This window comes from Podarcis gaigeae, assembly GCF_964106915.1.
Source record: "Podarcis gaigeae genome assembly, chromosome: 11".
In the NCBI taxonomy this organism is placed as follows: domain Eukaryota; kingdom Metazoa; phylum Chordata; class Lepidosauria; order Squamata; family Lacertidae; genus Podarcis; species Podarcis gaigeae.
Genome location: NC_139687.1, coordinates 39,957,600 through 39,979,426, shown reverse-complemented (window position 1 = coordinate 39,979,426; position 21,827 = coordinate 39,957,600). Strand labels below are relative to the sequence as shown.

At 43.1% G+C, this 21,827-nt stretch overlaps 2 protein-coding genes across 7 annotated transcripts in view; both read left to right on the top strand.

The window, feature by feature from the left end:
* IPO11 (importin 11) overlaps nucleotides 1-21,827 on the top strand; it is an 82,501-nt gene that overhangs the window by 40,635 nt on the left and 20,039 nt on the right. For all 6 annotated transcript variants that reach the window (XM_083703444.1, XM_083703440.1, XM_083703441.1 and 3 more), the window contains exons 24-27: nucleotides 37-117; nucleotides 6,430-6,525; nucleotides 12,594-12,707; nucleotides 14,037-14,158. In XM_083703444.1, coding sequence (XP_083559570.1) covers nucleotides 37-117; nucleotides 6,430-6,525; nucleotides 12,594-12,707; nucleotides 14,037-14,158 — 413 coding nt within the window. The remainder of the gene's footprint in view (nucleotides 1-36; nucleotides 118-6,429; nucleotides 6,526-12,593; nucleotides 12,708-14,036; nucleotides 14,159-21,827) is intronic.
* On the top strand, nucleotides 14,939-20,401 carry LRRC70 (leucine rich repeat containing 70). Its single transcript, XM_083703556.1, has 3 exons — nucleotides 14,939-16,104; nucleotides 16,471-20,028; nucleotides 20,064-20,401. The coding sequence occupies exon 2, from the start codon at nucleotides 16,482-16,484 to the stop codon at nucleotides 18,390-18,392; it is 1,911 nt and encodes a 636-aa protein (XP_083559682.1). The 5' UTR covers nucleotides 14,939-16,104; nucleotides 16,471-16,481; the 3' UTR covers nucleotides 18,393-20,028; nucleotides 20,064-20,401.

Here is a 21,827-nt window from a genome sequence, read left to right as displayed (position 1 = left end):
TGGTGTGTGTATTGATTTGTGCTATTTGCACTTTAGGTCTATGCAGTGGAACTTTGCAAATCGTTTTGTGAGGTCTTAAAAGATATCAACATGGATGGTCAAGTTCAAGTTCTGAAGGTAAAGGATAATAATAATAATAATAATAATAATAATAATAATAATAATAATAATTTATTATTTGTACCCCGCCCATCTGGCTGGGTTTCCCCAGCCACTCTGGGCGGCTTCCAACAGAGATGAGAAATACACTAAAATGTCACATATTAAAAACTTCCCTGAACAGGGCTGCCTTCAGATGTCTTCTGAATGTCAGGTAGTTGTTTATCGCTTTGACATCTGATGGGAGGGCATTCCACAGGGCGGGCGCCACTACCGAAAAGGCCCTCTGCCTGGTTCCCTGTAACTTGGCTTCTCGCAGTGAGGGAACCGCCAGAAGGCCCTCGGAGCTGGACCTCAGTGTCCGGGCAGAACGATGGGGGAGGAGACGCTCCTTCAGATATACTGGACCGAGGCCATTTAGGGCTTTAAAGGTCAGCACCAACACTTTGAATTGTGCTCGGAAACGTACTGGGAGCCAATGTAGGTCTTTCAAGACCGGTGTTATATGGTCTCGGCGGCCGCTCCCAGTCACCAGTCTAGCTGCCGCATTCTGGATTAGTTGTAGTTTCCGGGTCACCTTCAAAGGTAGCCCCACGTAGAGCGCATTTCAGTAGTCCAAGCGGGAGATAACCAGAGCATGAACCACTCTGGCGAGACAGTCTGCAGGCAGATAGGGTCTTAGCCTACGTACCAGATGGAGCTGGTAAACAGCTGCCCTGGATATAGATTTGACCTGTGCCTCCATGGACAGCTGTGAGTCCAAAATGACTCCCAGGCTGCGCACCTGGTCCTTCAGGGGCACAGTTACCCCATTCAGGACCAGGGAATCCTCCACACCTGCCCGCCTCCTGTCCCCCAAAAACAGTACTTCTGTCTTGTCAGGATTCAACCTCAATCTGTTAGCCGCCATCCATCCTCCAACCACTTCCAGACACTCACACAGGACCTTCACCGCCTTCACTGGTTCTGATTTAAAAGAGAGGTAGAGCTGGGTATCATCTGCATACTGATGAACACCCAGCCCAAACCTCCTGATGGTCTCTCCCAGAGGCTGCATGTAAATGTTGAAAAGCATGGGGGAGAGGACAGAACCCTGGGGCACCCCACAAGTGAGAGCCCAGGGGTCTGAACACTCATCCCCCACCACCACTTTCTGAACACGGCCCAGGAGGAAGGAGCGAAACCACTGTATGACAGTGCCCCCAGCTCCCAGCCCCTCAAGACGGTCCAGAAGGATGTCATGGTCGATGGTATCAAACGCCGCTGAGAGATCCAGCAGAACTAGGAAACAGCTCTCACCTTTGTCCCTAGCCCGCCGGAGATCATCAACCAGTGCGACCAAGGCAGTTTCAGTCCCATGATGAGGCCTGAATCCCGACTGGAAGGGATCCAAATGGTCCACTTCTTCCAGGCGTGCCTGGAGTTGTTCAGCAACCACTCGCTCAATCACCTTGCCCAAGAATGGAAGGTTTGAGACTGGGCGATAATTGGCCATCGTGGCCGCATCTAAAGATGTTTTTTTAAGAAGCGGTTTAATAACCGCCTCTTTCAGCGGGTCTGGGAAGGCTCCCTCACGGAGGGAAGCATTCACCACCCCACGAAGCCCATCGCCCAGTCCTTCCTGGCTAGCTTTTATAAGCCAGGATGGGCAAGGATCCAGGAGACAGGTGGTTGGCTTCACTCGTCCAAGCAGCCTGTCCACATCCTCGGAGGTAACAGATTGGAATTGATCCCACACAACTTGACCAGACAGGACTCTAGCACTCTCCCGCCCCGGCCCTGCTCCCACGGTGGAGTCTACTTCTTCCCGAATCTGAGCGATTTTATCTGCAAAAAAATTTGCAAAATCATTGCAGGAGAACATGTGGCCCGTACTGGGCCCCGATGTTACAGGTGGTTCCGCTAAATTGTGAACCACCTGAAAGAGTCTCCTGCTGCTGTTTTCTGCAGATGCAATAGAGGCGGTGAAGAAAGTCTTCTTCGCCGTCGCTGTCGCCACTTGGTAGGCTCGACGTTGAGCTCTAACCTGTGTCCGGTCAGATTCGGAATGAGTTATCTGCCACCGGCGCTCTAGCCGTCTCAACGATTGTTTCATTGCCCTCAGATCCGTGGAAAACCACGGGGCTCTCCGGGCTCCATGCAATCGGAGAGGGCGCTTCGGAGCCAAACAGTCAATAGCCCTGGTTAACTCCACATTCCAGCGGGCCACCAGGGAATCAGCTGAAAGGCCATCAACATGGGATAAAGCATCCCCTACCACTCTCTGGAAACCATTTGGATCCATTAAGTGGCGGGGGCGGACCATCCGAATTGGTCCCACCTCCCTGCAGAGGGGATGGGTCGCAGAGAAGTCCAGTTGCACCAGGAAGTGGTCTGACCATGGCACTTCTTTCGTTTCACTTTTACTTAGTGTCAGATCACCAACATCCGTAGAGGTAAACACCAGGTCCAAGGCATGTCCGCGGGTTGGGTCAGACTTATTCTGGGACAGCCCCATGGAGGCCATGCTTTCCACGAAGTCCCGAGCGGCCCCTTGTAAGGTCGTGTCGGCATGGATGTTAAAATCCCCTAGGACAACCAAGCTAGGTGTCTCCAGGAGAACATCCGCCACGACCTGAAGCAGCTCGGGCAGGGAATCCTTGGTGCAGCGGGGAGGTCGGTACACCAAAAGGAATCCTGTACTGCCCCTATTGCCCAACTTCCAGAACATGCACTCAGAAAACTGGGTCTTCCCAATAGGACGCCTGGTGCAAACTAATGACTTCCTAAAAATCACTGCAACCCCCCCTCCCCGCCCACATGACCTGGGTTGCTGTGCGTAAGAGAAACCTGGTGGACAAGCAGCGGCAAGGACAGGCCCATCTGCTTCATCCAACCAAGTCTCTGTTACACATGCCAGGTCAAGTCCTCCATCCATGATCAAGTCATGGATGGTAGTGGTCTTATGAATCATTGACCTAGCATTGCACAGCAACACTTTCAGGTCATGTGGTTATCCCTTGCTGATTCTAGTATTCATCCGGTCAGGACCAGACCCGGAGGCAGGGATAGTCCTCAGACAACGACTAAACCTGCCTCCTCTGTAATGACATGGTCTGGTCTTAGCGTAACTCCTCCTCCTACCCGTGATCACTGAGATCGGTTGTCCCAGTGCATTCCCCCCTGTGAAACATATCCCAGCCATTTTGTGGGCTGGGGCCCATTCCCCGGCAGCCCTGACCCCTCCCCTTAAGAACAAAATAACCCCTTTAAAAAAACAACAAAAAACAACAACACAAATAAAACAGTACAAACAAAAAACAATAAAAATTACAAAAATTACAAAAACATAAAATCAAACAAATTCCCAGGCCCAATAAACATCCACCCCCCACCCCCCCCACATACAAAAAATTCAAAATGAAATTTATTAAAACATTTTAAAAGCACTCTGCACCCCTCCAGCAGTAACAGCAACTGTCCTAGTGAGGCCCGTAAGGCCCTGCCCTGGGCCAGGTGGTAAGTGGCAGGAAGGAGCAGGGCCCTCAGACACTCACACGCAGGAGAGTCCTCCTGGGCAGCAGAGCGCAGCAGTCCTTTATGAGGCTTCAGGGCCCCCCCCCCAGGCCAGATGGTGAGTGGCAGGAAGGAGCAGGGCCCTCAGACACTCACATACAGGAGAGTCCTCCTGGGCAGCAGAGCGCAGCAGTCCTTTATGGGGCTTCAGGCCCCACCCCAGGCCAGATGGTGAGTGGCAGGAAGGAGCAGGGCCCTCAGACACTCACATACAGGAGAGTCCTCCTGGGCAGCAGAGCGCAGCAGTCCTTATGAGGCTTCAGCCCCCCCCCCCCAGGCCAGATGGTGAGTGGCAGGAAGGAGCAGGGCCCTCAGACACTCACATACAGGAGAGTCCTCCTGGGCAGCAGAGCGCAGCAGTCCTTATGAGGCTTCAGGCCCCCCCCCCAGGCCAGATGGTGAGTGGCAGGAAGGAGCAGGGCCCTCAGACACTCACATACAGGAGAGTCCTCCTGGGCAGCAGAGCGCAGCAGTCCTTATGAGGCTTCAGGCCCCCCCCCCAGGCCAGATGGTGAGTGGCAGGAAGGAGCAGGGCCCTCAGACACTCACATACAGGAGAGTCCTCCTGGGCAGCAGAGCGCAGCAGTCCTTATGAGGCTTCAGGCCCCCCCCCCAGGCCAGATGGTGAGTGGCAGGAAGGAGCAGGGCCCTCAGACACTCACATACAGGAGAGTCCTCCTGGGCAGCAGAGCGCAGCAGTCCTTATGAGGCTTCAGGCCCCCCCCCCCCAGGCCAGATGGTGAGTGGCAGGAAGGAGCAGGGCCCTCAGACACTCACATACAGGAGTGTCTGGATTAATTTTCCAGTTTATTCTTAAATTATGTTTATGTTCAAGAACAGTCAAAATGATGGTGTGCGCACATTTGTTTTGTCCTATTTTCATGTCTGATTTTGTAGAATTTTTAAATAGTACAAGAATGAATTGCTTATAGTGCAGTAATTATACTACACAATTGAATCTGCTTATGAGATTAAATTTTGCTGCTGTTGGGATGTAACAAAGTTTTAAAACATTAAATTTTCCTCTAGTAACTTCATTGAATATTAATGAACAACCTTGGTGAAGACTTTACTCTTTACTTGGTGAAGTTTATTGTTTTAGGGGAGGGGTGGGAAACGTTTGACCCTCCAAATGTTCTGCTCTGCAACTCCCATCAGCCTGAGCAAGCAAGGCCAGTGGCCAGGAATGATGGGAGTTGTGGTTCAGCGGCAGCTGGAATGCCAGAAGTCCCTCACATCTGTTCCTAGGCATAGGTAGGCACTTACAGTTACAGTCATATACCATGTGTACTCATATTTCCAAATCACAGAAGGCATCTATTTGGGGAAGGGAGTGTTCAAAGAATTTAGCTCCAAAGAGCAAAAGCAAGGGAGGAAAAAACCTTCTTGCTTCTAAAATTATTTACAATAATTTATAAGATGCTGAATCAAAGACTCCCTAAGTGGAGTATTTAGAATAGTTACACACCATATGATTATGTGTCCAGATAGGCTTGCCAAAACAAATATGTTTTTCCCCCACAAGGATTCCTGTGTAATGTTAATTATTATAATAATAAGAATAATATTAAAAATTCTCTTTTTATGAAACCTGTAAATATTTTAATGGCAACTTTTAATGGAAACAATTCAAGCTTCAAGCTGTTGAGGATACAGCAGCTACTGCTAAAAGCTTTTGTTGTTGTTATTGGATGTAAATGGTAATATGTTGAGCATGTGTTTATTTTCTAGGAAACCAGAGGGAGACAATTGGGGGATGTTAATTAAGATGTTGGAACAGTGCTATTATAGCTTTGCAAATTAGATACTTTTATTAGGATATCTTACTGCAATACTTATTCAATCTTTGTTGTGACTACTAATAATGAAATTTACATAATCACTCCTGTAAAAGTCGGCAAGCAATTAATTTTTCACAAAGCAGTGACAGCAGTCATGATCTTTGAAATTTATTGTCTGAAAACAAAAGTTTTTGAATCATTTCACATGAAACTTGAATAAAGGCATAAATTATTACCCCTATTATACTCTATTTTTGTATTTTTTGCTGGTTTTAGTGCTTTATATTAATGGTTTTGTTGTAAAGTTTTGTAATATTTATGTTGCTACAATATATATGAATACAGTACTTAGGGTTTTTTTTTTAATAATATGAGGTATAGAAATGATACGTGTTTTGTGCATGTATGTGTAAATATATAGTCACACATACCATATTACTAAATAAAAATATGTGACTGTTATAGATGATGGTTGCTATATTTCACACCACTCTGATAACATCCATTTTCTCACATTCTCATTTCAGGCTAAAGACCATTTCTGTTGCTTAAACTGAAACAGCTCATTCTGAGTAGCATGCAAGTTTTAAAATAACCTAATCCTCTTTGATCACTAAGTGTAAACCACAGCCACTTAGAGCGATGCCTCTCGGGCATTGTGAATATGCTTGTGTATGTGTGTGTTCTCTCCTTGCACTCAACTTAATTCAATATTTCTTGTTTTAATCAAACTAGACCTTTCTGCTAGTAACATAGCAGCAAGCTTTGGTTTCATTAAAATCAAAAGTGATTAATTCAACCATGCATGTGAGAGGAGGAGGAAGGAGAGAGCACAAATCCCCTTGTCAACACAGACACAGAGAAATGTGTGTATGGATAGGAAAATACGTCCTATTAGTCATTCCAACTTTTCTTCCTGTTGATTGAACCGGAAATGATATATGATCATTTACTTGAACTGCTTTATAACCAAAATCTGCATCATGTCTTTCAGGTGGTAGAAAATGTCCTCAAAGTCAATCCACTCTTGGGTCCTGAAATGTTTCAACCTCTTTTGCCATCTGTGTTTCAGGGAATTATAAATGGGGAGGTAAGAATTTCTTATTTGTGGCAAATATATCTATCTTTGTTGAAAGTGGCATATATGTATAATGGATTTAAGAAAGAAACATGTATATGTGTAATCGTAAGTGGAATGTTTCTTTGAAACATCCACCAACAAATTGCCAACAAAACAACAGGGGCTGAGGTGATCCTCTTTTCACCCCATGTTCAAGTTTGAAGGTGCCTGGCGCAAAATGCCGCACTTATCTTTCCGAAATTCAGCAAAATTCATAAAGGGGCTACCATTCTTGCTAATTTCATCCAACTAGGCCAAGGGTCAGCAAACTTTTTCAGCAGGGAGGCAGTCCACTGTCCCTCAGACCTTGTTGGGAGGGGGGGCGGACTATATTTTGAAGGGAAAAAAATGAATGAATTCCCAGTGGCGTAGTGTGGGTTGTCAGCACCCGGGGCAAGGCAAGTAATTTGCGCACCCTAACCCTGAGTGAGCCAGGTAGGGGCAGAGAGCTGCAAGTGCGAGCTCCCCCCAGATGTTGCGCCCGGTGCGGCTGGCCCCCCCTACACCCCCACGCTACGCCACTGTGAATTCCTGTGCCTCACAAATAACCCAGAGATGCATTTTAAATTAAAGCACACATTCTACCCATGTAAAAACACGCTGATTCCTGGACTGTCCGCTGGCCGGATTTAGAAGGCAATTGGGCCGGATCTGGCCCCCGGGCCTTAGTTTGCCTACCCATGAATTAGGCCAGTGCTTCAGATTTTTCAAAACTCCAAAACAGGATCCAATCTGAATATTTTCTTTTGTGCACACTCCTGCTGGAAAGTTCACCATGCTGCTGTTAGCCCTCTCTTAGCCCTTTAAGGCCAAGGAAAACTGCCACAGTAGCATCCTTGCTACCCCTCCTGGTAGTGTTGTTTATTACTGGCAGTATGTGGCTTCCAGAGCTCAGCAGAAAACAGCAAGGCAACGATACTCTGACTGTTGCCAAATTGCATCTGAAGATATGGCTACTGCCTTAAACCCAAAATAATATTAGCAGGTAGTATCATAGAAGGGACCCCGAGGGTCATCTAGTCCAACCCTCTGCACTGCTCACAGCCACCCCTGGGTCAGCTTGAACCACCAACCTTCTGGTTAACAGCCAGATGCACTGACCCGTTGTGGTACTATTGTTTATATATATATATATATATATATATATATATATATATATGCAGGTTTTGGTGTCCTCGGGTGTCTTCCCGTGTAAAAGTTGGGGTGTCTAGGCGACGTTTCGACGAGGTCTCACTCGTCATCTTCAGGCTGGTGCTTTCGGCTTCTTGTTACTGGAACAGAGCGGGATCTCAATGTTTGAGTTCCTATAAATACTGTAGAGGGGGTGTGGTGTCTAGCCTCCAATGTTCTGGGCAGAGAGGAAGTTCCCAGGCTAGTGTGCCTTTTCTTCTTTTGTTCCTTAATTACTTGAGAGATACCTTGAGTGATTTCTTGAGTGATATCCTGAGTACCACTTAGGTGGGTCATTAGGTGTGGATTAGTTGCTAAAGTCTTTGTGTCTTGACCTCTTGAACTTTGTGAAGAGTTTTCCTGAGAAGATGGCTGTATTGCACTTAGTTGTGCTTTGGCTTGGCTTCGTGTATAGGGGCGAGCTGTGGTTTTGTGGCTTGTGTCAGCCAGATCTGTGTAGGGATTGCAGGGGGGTGCAGCATCCGGAGGTGCCACCATGGATTGGCTACTGGATGGTGTCAGTAATTCATCTGTGGAGAGGGTCTGGGTTTGGGTCTGGTGTGGTTGATTGGTGTTGGCGTTCTGTGTGCCTCTGGATCTGGTGTCAGTTTTTGTGGGGAGGGCTAATTTCCAGATGTCTGGCAAGCGGGATGTGTCGTCACGCTTGTTCATGTTGTGAGGGTGTTTCTCTATCTCGATGTTTCTCTATCTCTATCACCCTCACAACATGAACAAGCGTGACGACACATCCCGCTTGCCAGACATCTGGAAATTAGCCCTCCCCACAAAAACTGACACCAGATCCAGAGGCACACAGAACGCCAACACCAATCAACCACACCAGACCCAAACCCAGACCCTCTCCACAGATGAATTACTGACACCATCCAGTAGCCAATCCATGGTGGCACCTCCGGATGCTGCACCCCCCTGCAATCCCTACACAGATCTGGCTGACACAAGCCACAAAACCACAGCTCGCCCCTATACACGAAGCCAAGCCAAAGCACAACTAAGTGCAATACAGCCATCTTCTCAGGAAAACTCTTCACAAAGTTCAAGAGGTCAAGACACAAAGACTTTAGCAACTAATCCACACCTAATGACCCACCTAAGTGGTACTCAGGATATCACTCAAGAAATCACTCAAGGTATCTCTCAAGTAATTAAGGAACAAAAGAAGAAAAGGCACACTAGCCTGGGAACTTCCTCTCTGCCCAGAACATTGGAGGCTAGACACCACACCCCCTCTACAGTATTTATAGGAACTCAAACATTGAGATCCCGCTCTGTTCCAGTAACAAGAAGCCGAAAGCACCAGCCTGAAGATGACGAGTGAGACCTCGTCGAAACGTCGCCTAGACACCCCAACTTTTACACGGGAAGACACCCGAGGACACCAAAACCTGCATTCCTGTACCCGTGAAAATCTACGAAAGCAAATATCTTACCTCTACGGGGAGGAAACCTTCCAGCTGACAAGAACCTAAGCCGAAAGCACCAGCCTGAAGATGACGAGTGAGACCTCGTCGAAACGTCGCCTAGACACCCCAACTTTTACACGGGAAGACACCCGAGGACACCAAAACCTGCATTCCTGTACCCGTGAAAATCTACGAAAGCAAATATCTTACCTCTACGGGGAGGAAACCTTCCAGCTGACAAGAACCTAAGCCGAAAGCACCAGCCTGAAGATGACGAGTGAGACCTCGTCGAAACGTCGCCTAGACACCCCAACTTTTACACGGGAAGACACCCGAGGACACCAAAACCTGCATTCCTGTACCCGTGAAAATCTACGAAAGCAAATATCTTACCTCTACGGGGAGGAAACCTTCCAGCTGACAAGAACCTAAGCCGAAAGCACCAGCCTGAAGATGACGAGTGAGACCTCGTCGAAACGTCGCCTAGACACCCCAACTTTTACACGGGAAGACACCCGAGGACACCAAAACCTGCATTCCTGTACCCGTGAAAATCTACGAAAGCAAATATCTTACCTCTACGGGGAGGAAACCTTCCAGCTGACAAGAACCTAAGCCGAAAGCACCAGCCTGAAGATGACGAGTGAGACCTCGTCGAAACGTCGCCTAGACACCCCAACTTTTACACGGGAAGACACCCGAGGACACCAAAACCTGCATTCCTGTACCCGTGAAAATCTACGAAAGCAAATATCTTACCTCTACGGGGAGGAAACCTTCCAGCTGACAAGAACCTAAGCCGAAAGCACCAGCCTGAAGATGACGAGTGAGACCTCGTCGAAACGTCGCCTAGACACCCCAACTTTTACACGGGAAGACACCCGAGGACACCAAAACCTGCATATATATATATATATATATATATATATAAATATATTTATATATATATATATATATAAATATATTTTTATATATATATATATATATATATATATATATATATATATATATATATATATATATATATATATATATATATATATATATATATATATATTTAAAAAATACCCTCTTTCATGGGTTTTAAAAAACCCCCACCCTCTTTCATGAAGAACTCAAATGCAGACAAAAAATTATCTCTTCAACACTTTATCTGGAGCTACATTTTAACACACAATATACTGTAAATTGTAATTTCTCTTATTATGCCGGTGAATGTTAAGTAGGGTTTCTGTAAAAATTATATTAAAAATAAAACCATAATTAGTATAGGAAATAATCCACAGTAGCAGTGCAATCCTATCCATGCCTACCATATGCCCAGAAAAATGTTAGGATTGCAAGAAGCATTATTTATATATATATATATATATATATATATATATATATATATATATATGCTTTCGTGTTAAAATGTTAGGATTGCAAGAAGCATTATTTATTTATATATATATATATATATATATATATATATATATATATATGCTTTCGAAAATTATACTTTCTCATGCTGTTTGGAAGGTATTCCTGCTTCTCCAGGAAGCACATACCCTGGTGTTGCCTTGGACTTAGCAAAGCATTTGGCTTTTCCTAAAATTCTATAATGAAATACTTCCTGAAGGATAGACATTATCCTTTCCTGTGATTAAAAACAGGAAATTGCAGCAATTCCTATTGTTTTAAAGAAAAAGAAATTGAGCCAAAAGGGTGCCTTCACACAAGATTATTTTGATTTCTTATTTGAAATTTCACATCCCATAATTGAAACCATATACTTGTAATTTCTGTTCATGTTTTGGTTGGGATTAGTTTTTCAAATGCAGCAGAATGTTTAAAGGGTTTTCAATCACTTCTCTGCTAAGCTGTTTCATAGCCCATTTTTCACACTCCAAATGCAACGTCCTCAAATAGCCCATAGTTGATAATAGGACGTGTTAAAATAACATAATTTAACACATCTAGTGATTGTTTTTTCAGCCATTTGTGTCACTTCACTACACTGTTCCATACAATATTGGCAATGAGAAGTGTTACCACTGAGAATAGCAACAATGAGCTACTTGTTGGATTAATAGCACTTTTTTAAAGTAGAGGGGGGAAGCCCTGGTTTATTAGATGGTGAAAACCTAACTGTTATCCATCTTCTTCATCTCCAAAATGGAGAAGGAGGCAGAATAATATACATTCCAGCTATAATGTACACTCACCAGTGATGAAAAATTTCGATTATGCAAAAACGGTCTAAGTTTCTTTTGCTTATAATTCTATCGTCTTCCAGCCAGGGGTGCTGTTGTATAAATCTCATACTCACTGATGAAATTCAGTACTTCTATCTCATATCTGAAGTTTTGGAACAAACTTTTCCTAATGATGTGGACAATGTCAGAAGCAAACTTTGTAACTATTCTGCTTGGCCTTTAATTGCAATAACATTTCCTTGGAAGTTTATATGTAACCTATACTTTCAGTTATCGTTGCTGTGAAGTAGTATATTGCAATCCAGAGTGTGCACAGTGCCATTAGCAATAGTGTTATGGGAAGAGAATAATAATAATAATAATAATTTATTAAATTTGTATACTGCCCTTAATCCAAAGACGACAGGGCGGTTCACAACATAAAAATACAAAATGAAAACACAGAATATCTAATGTGAACAAAACCAAAACCAAACCCCTAACCTTCTCTCCCACAAACACATTTAAAAAGCCATAGAAGGTTAATCATCCAGAGGCCTGGTTAAAGAGAAGCGTTTTTGCCTGGCGCCTGAATATATGTAATGAAGTCTCCCTGGGGAGAGCAACCACAGAAAATGCCTGTTCTCATGTTGCCACCCTCCGGACCTCTCACAGACACGCACAAAGAAGGGCCTCAGAGGATGACTAGAAAAGAGATACAGAAATCTGTAGTTACCAGTGAATTTCTGTGATGGACTAAAGCTAGCAGGACTAGGAAGGCAGTCTCCTGTGCTTAGATATGATAGGAGGAGAAGGATCTTCTTCCCATGAGCCCTAGGCACAGCAATCCAAAGTAGCATGGCAAAGGGCAGACTGGATGGAATGCCGTACAAAGATAGTTCAGTGCTTTGGTTGTGCTATAGTATTTTTCATCTCCAATTCCCAGCATTGTATGTGCCTTTCATATCCAATAGTTGGGATTGTCTGCCAAATAGGGAGGATGTGGCTGCCTACTTTATCTCACAGGGTATTGTTTGAACATCAGTGACAGTATTTCAAGTTAGTGTTTACACAGCTAAACTGTGCTATTTGCTTAAAATAGGAAGTGATTTGATTATAATAGATGCCCATGCATGTTTATTGGTGGTGTGCTGTTAGATTTCTAACTTGTTTGATTGTTCTCTTATTCATTTTCTGCAGTACGCTTTTATCATGTTTATATTTTTCTGCCTGATAGGAAAGCTAAGATTAACTGTTTTCATTTCAGAGGTACCCAGTTGTAATGTCTACTTACTTGGGAGTCATTGGTAGAGTCTTGTTGCAAAATAAAAGTTTTTTCTCATTGCTTCTGAACCAGATGGCATGTGAGTCTGGCCAGGAGGTAAGTCCTTACATTTTGCAATGTTGATTTAGTTTTATATTCAGGACATAAGTTGGTTGTACAAATCATATTTCCTTCTGCCACATAACCTCTCTGGGTCCTTCTATTTTGTACTGCATTTGTTCTTAGCTATGAACCATAGCTTTCTGAGTCTTCTGGTTTGAGGAGGATGCAGAAATATCCTGAGTGCATGCCATGGGCTTTTTAAGACTTTGAAGCTAAAAGCAGAACATCACATTGCTTCAAGACACCCAAGTCTACAGTTTTAGTGCTTAAGGATCAAATAATCAGACCACTTCTGATTACTCATCCTTGTCTTGGATGTGGGATCCTGGTCCATTTATATTAGCAAAGCTCTTTCCTTCTGATGGTAGACCCTCGTGCCTCATTGGAGGCTGTTCCAGAGGTTTTCAGTGTTCAAAGGGAGGGAGTTTCAGAGATATGGGGAGCTGCCACTGAAAAGCCACATTTATGCAGAATACCACCCACAATTACTTTGATTCAAGCTACGGCTCAATATAGTTAGCTATTTATTCAATAAAAATGTCACTAATAGCACCTGGAGTCTTTAATAAGGTAATTGGAATTATCATTCAGCTGCAGATAAGGAGACATCTGTGTTCACTTTCCCTTTTTAAAAGATCACCATGACTTTTTTTAAAAAATAAATAAATCATATGGTTCCCAGCTAAGTTTAAATTAATTTTAATAGCAAACAATATTCTGTTAAAGCAAGTGTTTTCTGTGTGATGCTGACAAATGGCTGGCTTGTTCATTTTCTACTATTTCTATCCAAGGAAATCAAGTTTCATGTAGCAAGGGATACCCTTAAAGATAAATGTTTTGCGCTGCTTAGCAATCCCATTATAGTCAAATAAATGACAAATTTGAATTGGTTTTTAAAATTGATTTCATAGTGGATAAATATACAATCATATGAAGCTACCGAAAATAAAGGATTTTACAAAGTCCGTGTTGGCATCCCCTTTTGCTATAGAGCTGATTCAATGGAGTTGTGTTTGAACTTGTCCTTGTGAAATGGAACACTGATATTTAACACAATTGTGTGTGTGTGTATACATGCACACCCAAACACCAGTTTATATATTTATATACATGTATGTATATGATCACCCCAGTTATAGAGTTAGAATGTTCTGCAAAAAACTTTAGATCCAAGTTAATCACTTAGGCTTGTCATAGTAACAAGAACTTCTGTATAAGAAATCATACTTTTTCATTTCTACCCACCAGTTGTAAAATAGCTAAGTAGTTTGATTACCGTATTGCTTATAAATAAGATTTTCATCAATCTATTGTTTTTTCTAGCCTCACCAGCTCCTTGGTCACATGATTGAAATGTGGGTTGACCGCATGGACAATATAACTCAGCCAGAGAGGAGAAAACTTTCAGCTTTGGCATTACTTTCCCTTCTGCCATCGGATAATAGGTAAGCAAAATTTTATATTGCCTGGAGTTCCAAACAGCAATGCACCGTGTCATATCGTATACTACTTTTGGAATCGGGTTCAAATGCATAGGAGGTTAAAGGTAAAGGTAAAGGTACCCTTGCCCATACGGGCCAGTCTTGACAGACTCTAGGATTGTGCGCCCATCTCACTCAAGAGGCCAGGGGCCAGCGCTGTCCGGAGACACTTCCGGGTCACGTGGCCAGCGTGACATCGCTGCTCTGGCGAGCCAGAGCCGCACACGGAAACACCGTTTACCTTCCCGCTGGTAAGCGGTCCCTATTTATCTACTTGCACCCGGAGGTGCTTTCGAACTGCTAGGTTGGCAGGCGCTGGGACCGAGCAGCGGGAGCGCACCCCGCCGCAGGGATTCGAACCGCCGACCTTTCGATCGGCAAGTCCTAGGCGCTGAGGCTTTAACCCACAGCGCCACCTGCGTCCCTGCATAGGAGGTTACTGTACCAGAAATACATAAAAGGCCTCTTGGTGTGGAATCATAGAATTGTAGAATTGGAAGGGACCACGAGGGTCATCTATTCCAACCCCTGCAATGCATGACCCTAAAATTAAGAGTTTCATGCTCTACCTACTGAACTGTCCTCCTGGCTAGTTGCATGGTGCTTAGCATTTTGCCTTCTTATTTATTTAAATGGGCCTATATGAATGTCTTCTCTTTCTCTAAACTTTTGACACAGGCCGTCCTTTAATTGCTCAAAGAAATAAAAGGTTCTGTCAGTGCAATAAAATAGTCTGCGGGCCGGATCCAGGAGGCAATGGGGTCTGATGAAGCCCCCGGGCCTTAGTTTGCCAACCCATGCCCTGAAGTCTATTGTCTGCTTCTTCATCATACTGCTTGCAGTGCTTCTCTCAGCTAAATGTATTAACTGGAGTGATGTTACAACTTTATTATAACCCCACCTTCCAATGTGCCTACAGATTTGGGATATTGGTGGCGATTTGTTTTGTTTTGAAGTCATTTCATCTTATAAAACCTACAGATACTGCGTTAGATCTTCTGCTGATTTGCCAGGTTCTTTTCTAAGCCCTAATTCCTATTGGAAAGAGGGATTCACACATATCTATTTGCTATTATAGCTCAAAAGCCTCTGCTCACTCCCCAAGGACCACTTACAGTAAATTTTATGTAATAGCACCGAGAGCTTATGGTACATTTTAGCTAGTAGCACTTTGATATCTTACCTTTTCTATAAATTAGAAATTGTTTCTTTTACAACAGTGTGCCCCATAAGGCAATTTATTAAGTCTCTTCTGCTGCACATTTCCACATTGGTCACCTGAGGCTCTTCCCTGTGTCAAAAATGTTTGTGCTCCAATAAAATACAGATGGAAAAATGTTTTACTCAGTATAAAACAAGTACTGTTTGAACTACAGTATTTGATTTGGTGGAATAATACTTTCTAAGTGCTGGAGACAAGAGCATTGTCTTTTTCTTTCCTGTGAACAGTTGCTTTTACTGGTTATAAACTAGTTATAAACACATCACACATTACATTGTTTAAATTAGCTTAAGCACATGCAGTCTTTATTATACACTGTCATATAAAGCAAATACGGACTATTATCAGCACCATGGGAAGACAGATAAATAAATCCAACTGATTTTTAGAGGAATGAATTGCAGCGATTCCCCCCCCCCCAACAGTCCTTCAGAACTGCAGATAAAATAACTTCCTGTCTCTCAGTTTCCTGTATCCATGGTAACTTTATTTTAACCAGTCATTGTGGAGGAGCCAGTGGGGAAGAGTAGATGTTTCCTGTAGGAACAGTTGCAGAACCTGCAACAAAACATAAGAAACTAGCCCGTTGTCTAGAAAGTTCTTAAACTCCAGCATATGCATGTACTAATAATTTTACTGTGGTACAGAAGAAGAAATTTTAGCTGATAAAATGAGCATCACATTCTAGGTGAGAACTATTTTAATATACTTTAAACTTGGAAAAGTAAAAGTGACATTAAAAGTTTAAGAAGTTACCAGTGGGATGAATTTAAGTGGGATGGCTCATTAAAAAGTCGTTAAGGAGCTTCTATCTCTGAAAGCTGTTACTTTTACATTGCTTTTAAATTTAAACTGGTGAGATTGTTAAACCATCTTGTTTATAACCATCTTATAAACTAATAAATTGTAGACATAGTTACAAGCCAGAGAACAATAGTATAAGAGACAACATTCACAAAATAGTAGAAATAACATTATAATGTTGCATGCTTTTATCATCATGAAATCGGAGAGTTTTGAATAAGCATTTTAAAACTTTTCTCCCTCCTGATAGCACAATCAAAGATGACGGGAAAACTCAAAATCTGGGATATGTGTCAACTTCACCCCTTTGAGCTGTTTTGGAATTCTCTTCCTTGTTTATTTCTGTTGCTGATCCAGGATATACTTTGCTGTCCATCTGTTTGCCAGCAGTGTAGAGGCAGACAAGCTGACTGCCGTGATTCAGGTCTTTCCATTGTTCCAAAGAATTTCCCACAACATACCGTATTTGTATATTTAAGTGGGAACAACATATCGCACCTAAATACAAATGAACTGAAAGGCCTCCGGCAACTCGCTGTGCTACACCTGGATAATGCTAGCATTTTATATGTGTACCCAAAGGCATTTTCTGAACTTAAGAAATTGTGGTACCTACGTCTGAATAATAATCAAATAAAACACTTGGATCCTGGAACATTTGAAGGACTTTCAAAGCTTCGCTCTTTATACCTGCAGAATAATGAAATAGCTTTTGTTCGCAAGGGATTATTTAGTGATCTTGCTTCAGTTCAATATCTGATGCTGCAAAGTAATCGTCTCAGGATTGTTGGCAGTGGCATTTTTGTCGGCATGATTAGTCTTCGGATTCTTAACCTAGCGAACAATAAGATTTCGTGGATATCACACTCGGCATTTTGTCACCTTGACAACCTTACATGTTTGTACCTTGACGGTAACAATTTAACACGTGTGCCGTCAAATGCATTTGCTGCACTGAGCAATCTTGAAAGACTTTCATTGTCACATAACCCGATTGGATCAATACCTCCCTTTGCATTCAGAGGACTTGACAAGCTTCAATATCTATCTCTAAAAAGTGCCAAAATAAAAGCTATCCATGTGAATGGCTTTACGGGTCTAAGTAATCTTAAAAAGCTACTTTTGAGCAATAATGATTTGCAAAACATCAATTCCAGTACCTTTGCACTGTTGGAGGAGTTAATGTTTCTGCAACTTGATAGAAACAAAATAATCAATATTGCAGATAATACATTTGAAAAAATGGGATCCTCTTTGAAGATACTGAATCTAGCATTTAATAATCTTACAGACTTGCATTCTAAAGTGCTTAAGCCTTTGGTCTCTTTAACTCACTTACAGGCAAATCACAACCCTTGGAATTGTGACTGCAGTTTACTTGGGCTAATTAACTGGCTAACATCTTCTTCCATCTCTATTAAAATTCATTGCCAAAATGCTTCCTATTTGCATGGAAGGCACTTGAATTATGCCAACTGGGGTTTGGTTGCAAACTGTTTCAACACTACCACAAGACCTGGAATATTCAGGAACGTAAAGCCAGCAGGTATCCATCAAAGTACCACTACTTTATTGATGAGATCGGATAACCCCCCCCCAAGCAATGCAGTTTATGAACATTCAAAGGATGTGGAAGCAAATACAGTTACATTATGGGCAGAAGTGCCGACCTCATCAGCTGCTCAAAATCTGGATGGAACCTATTCCAGTAGGAAGCTGAGACAGGCAGCTATAGTGTTCTCAGTGCTAACGGTGCAAATACCAGTACAGAATATACCTGTTAATTTGACCATGGAAGAAAGCAGAGCATCTCCACCAGAATCTACTTCTGTCTCCTTGAAAACATCTCTAATCTGCACACAGCAGGTCGAGAAACTACATCAGGCATTTGACATTTTATTAACCTTTTTTATTTTGGCCTGTGCTGTGATCTTCTTTTTGATCTACAAAATCATTCAGTTCAGGCAGAAGCTCAAAGAGCAAAATGACTCTGACAATGGAATAGAATACTATGGCTTTTATCAAGCTGGAAGCTACAGCATAGCGGATCGAACTCAGCCTGTACCTCAGCACTCACTGGGAAGTTCAGAACTGGACCACGGTCAGCCTCCTAAACCAGCAGCACTTCAAAGCCAAGCGCAGGTCATCTTATTTGAACATTCTGCATTGTAATATACTCTGCAGGGATTTTTGTGGCTGCATGTATGAAGTCTATAAACAGCAGCAGCGTGAGATATTTTGTAGATGAAAGTTCAACTGATACGCCAGGGGAGGGGGAAATCTAGTCTGGTTTTTTTCAAATATTGCCATATTTGCTGTCATAGCTTTTTTTGTGTGTGTATTTGTGTGTGTACACATACAGACATGAGGGCCACTGCTTGCATCACCAACCCTGCTCCCCACCCCTTGTCAAACCCACCCACCCTCTAGACTTCACCAGCACTTCTTCACTCAGTACTAACCCATTAGACCAAGGCTCCAGCAGCATGGGCCACCTTTAACAGGCAGTCAGGGCAAGTCACCTGTCAATCACATAGCACAGGCATAGGCAAACTCTGCCTTCCAGATGTTTTGGGACTACAATTCCCATCATCCCTGGCCACTGGTCCAGTTTGCTAGGGATGATGGGAGTTGTAGTCCCAAACATCTGGAGGGCCGAGTTTGCCTATGCCTGACATAGCATACTTGGTGCATGATGGACAAGCGGGTTGCCCCGCTTACCTATCCAAATCCTGACACCAGTGGTTGAAAGCCTGACTCATGCTGATCCTTCCAAGGTTTTGTGATCCTCTCCAGCTTTTCTTTTTGCCCCCCCCTCCGCAATGTTGGAGGTGCAAAGGAGTGTCAGCCCCACCTACTGCCCTTGCGAATCCTCCCATGTGAGACTTCACCAAGCCTTCCTTGCCCCTCTCCCCAGTTAGATCTTTTTCCATGAGGAGGAAGGGACAGCGGCAAGTGACCCAAGCGAGTTATAGAGGAATAGTTATGACAGGCTGGGGCAACTCCATCCTGCTTTCCTGCTGCCCATTGAAACAGCTCCCATGAGGTGGGCAACAGTGGTGGCTGCCCTAGCCTGTAATGACTGTAACCTCTACTGCATGCCTGGGCTGCTCACTGCTGCTGTGAAGGCCTGGCAGCTCTCAGAAGGCTGTTGTCACACTGTAGCTTCCAGTGCCATCTGTCTGCCACCAAGCTAACTGCTGCATGACAACAGCCTTAGGCAAAAATATCATGGGAGATATAGATTTCCATTTTGTTCTGTCTGCCTGTGGAAAATCATTCCTCAAGAACTAACTGCACCCCTATGTGTTCAGCCACCTATATCAGATGTTAAGTCCTTATCTATCAAGATCTTAAGAGTTTTCAAATATTTATTTGTATTAAATGATTCATAGGAGCACTATAAGGCTACTTACAAATGAGTAAGTAAACTGAACTGTAGCTGGCAGCATCATGAAACTCAGTTACTTTTAGAACTAAATAGCTTTTATCGGGGAGAGACTGTGAGATAACAGCAACATATGCACCATGCTACTCAACAGAGCGCAGCAGTTTAACAGGATAGGTATGTTTGTTCTAATGAACTGTTTTATGTGTATTTAAAGTCTGTTGCCAATGTATCAACTGCCTGCATTTTCCCCATGATGGATCTTTGTCCTGGATACATAGACAGAACTAACTAAAGTTAGAAATTCATAAGAAAATCTGTTGATGTTGTAAGAAATACTATGTTTTGCAGTTTCTTGTATCACAAACTGAAGATATTTTTTGAGAGGTGCATTTTATCCTTGGAACTTATTAAACTGCAGTTGCTGGGAAAAATGTTTAAAAGTTTAACTGCAGTTGCTGGAAAAAAATGGAATGGGAGAGCAACATCCTAGCACATATTTGTGTAGAGAGCTGAAAGAGCCAGTGCCAGCATGGTTGTTTGTGATAATGGGATTCCATTCCAAATAGATGACATGAATCTTTGCAATGAATTATGCTTTAGTAGAGTAACTTAATTACCATTGACTCTGTAACCGTTGTTTGTTAATCAGATGGGTAAAGTGGATTAGGTAATTATAGCATCCAAAAATTATACTCAGATTGCCTTGACAACATGAAAAACTTGTGAGGCTACCCACTCTGTTTTCAGAAGGGCCCAGGTACATGTCTGTCGTTGCATAAATTGAGTCGTGATACCTGCATTTGAGCTAGATGAGTTGAGCTAGATGACTGTTTGGGCTGCCTCCCAACTCTATAATTCTGTGATCTGCTGGACAGTTAAGTGTGCACACCTGTTTTCTGTGATCTTTCCAACTCCCTTTGAGGTGGAAGAATCACAACAATGAAATACATTCAAGATATCAATATACACATAACACCAGAAGAGCAGTGGTGGGCTTGTTAATACAAAATGCATTACTACATTTGAGGCAAGCCAGCACATATTTTCAAGCAGATCTGACAGTTCCTTTCCAAAAATGAAAGACACCTATCTGTACTACTGTACCGAGAGTATCTCAATCAGACCTGAGTGTGCAAACTTAACTACATAAAACCAGTTTTGCCTTGGAAGTATTTCAGAGTTGATTTTTCAAGGTTGCCGGCAGCATTCCCTAAATCATAGAAACCCGAATTCAAAGACTTATACAGTGGTACCTCGGGTTAAGAACTTAATTCGTTCTGGAGGTCCGTTCTTAACCTGAAACTGTTCCTAACCTGAAGCACCACTTTAGCTAATGGGGCCTCCTGCTGCCGCTGCACCACCGGAGCACGATTTCTGTTCTCATCCTGAAGCAAATTTCTTAACCTGAGGTACTACTTCTGGGTTAGCGGAGTCTGTAACCTGAAGCGTCTGTAACCCAAGGTACCACTGCATAGGAGAAGAGTATCAAGCTTAATTGGTTAGAGTGTGGTGCTGATAACACCAAGGTTGCAGGTTCTATCCCCATATGGGCCAGCTGCATATTCCTGCCTTGCAGGGGGTTGGACTAGATGATCCTCAGGATCCCTTCCAACTCTGCAGTTCTATGATTCTACTGCTACTCCACTCAGAATCCTCTACACATCACTGACCCTAGCATTCTGATCAACTTATATAATGCTACGGTGTGCCTTGATCAAGTTGTATTCAGAACCGAAATATTGGGTTGTTTAGCACTAGGATCCGATTAATAATAATTATAATAATTTATTATTTATACCCCGCCCATCTGGCTGGGCTTTCCCAGCCACTCTGGGCTGCTTCCAAAAAAATATTAAAATACTGTAATACATCAAACATTGAAAGCTTCCCTAAACAGGGCTGCCTTCAGATTGATACTTTTAAACATTTTTTGGCTGAACACAAACCACCTCGTGATCAGGAACCCTTCTAAAGGAAGCATCTAGGTGCATCGAGCTGAATGTACTTAGAGGCTCTCTTCAAACCTTCCTACTGAACATACGAAGGCCTGAAGCCCATCCATCATGTGGGAGCACAGGGGTTTCTTGTGCATGCCACTGCTCCCTATTCAGGCCCTCACATGTTTGCTCAAATACCCAAATAGGGCTACAGTTGTCCTCTCCTTATATGTTTATTTTAAACCATTTTTACTCCATCTTCAGCTGAACTGGCTCTCT

Coding starts and splice junctions, on each gene's coding strand:
- LRRC70 (XM_083703556.1), top strand. CDS start 16,482: ATGACGGGAAAACTCAAAATCTGGGATATGTGTCAACTTCACCCCTTT.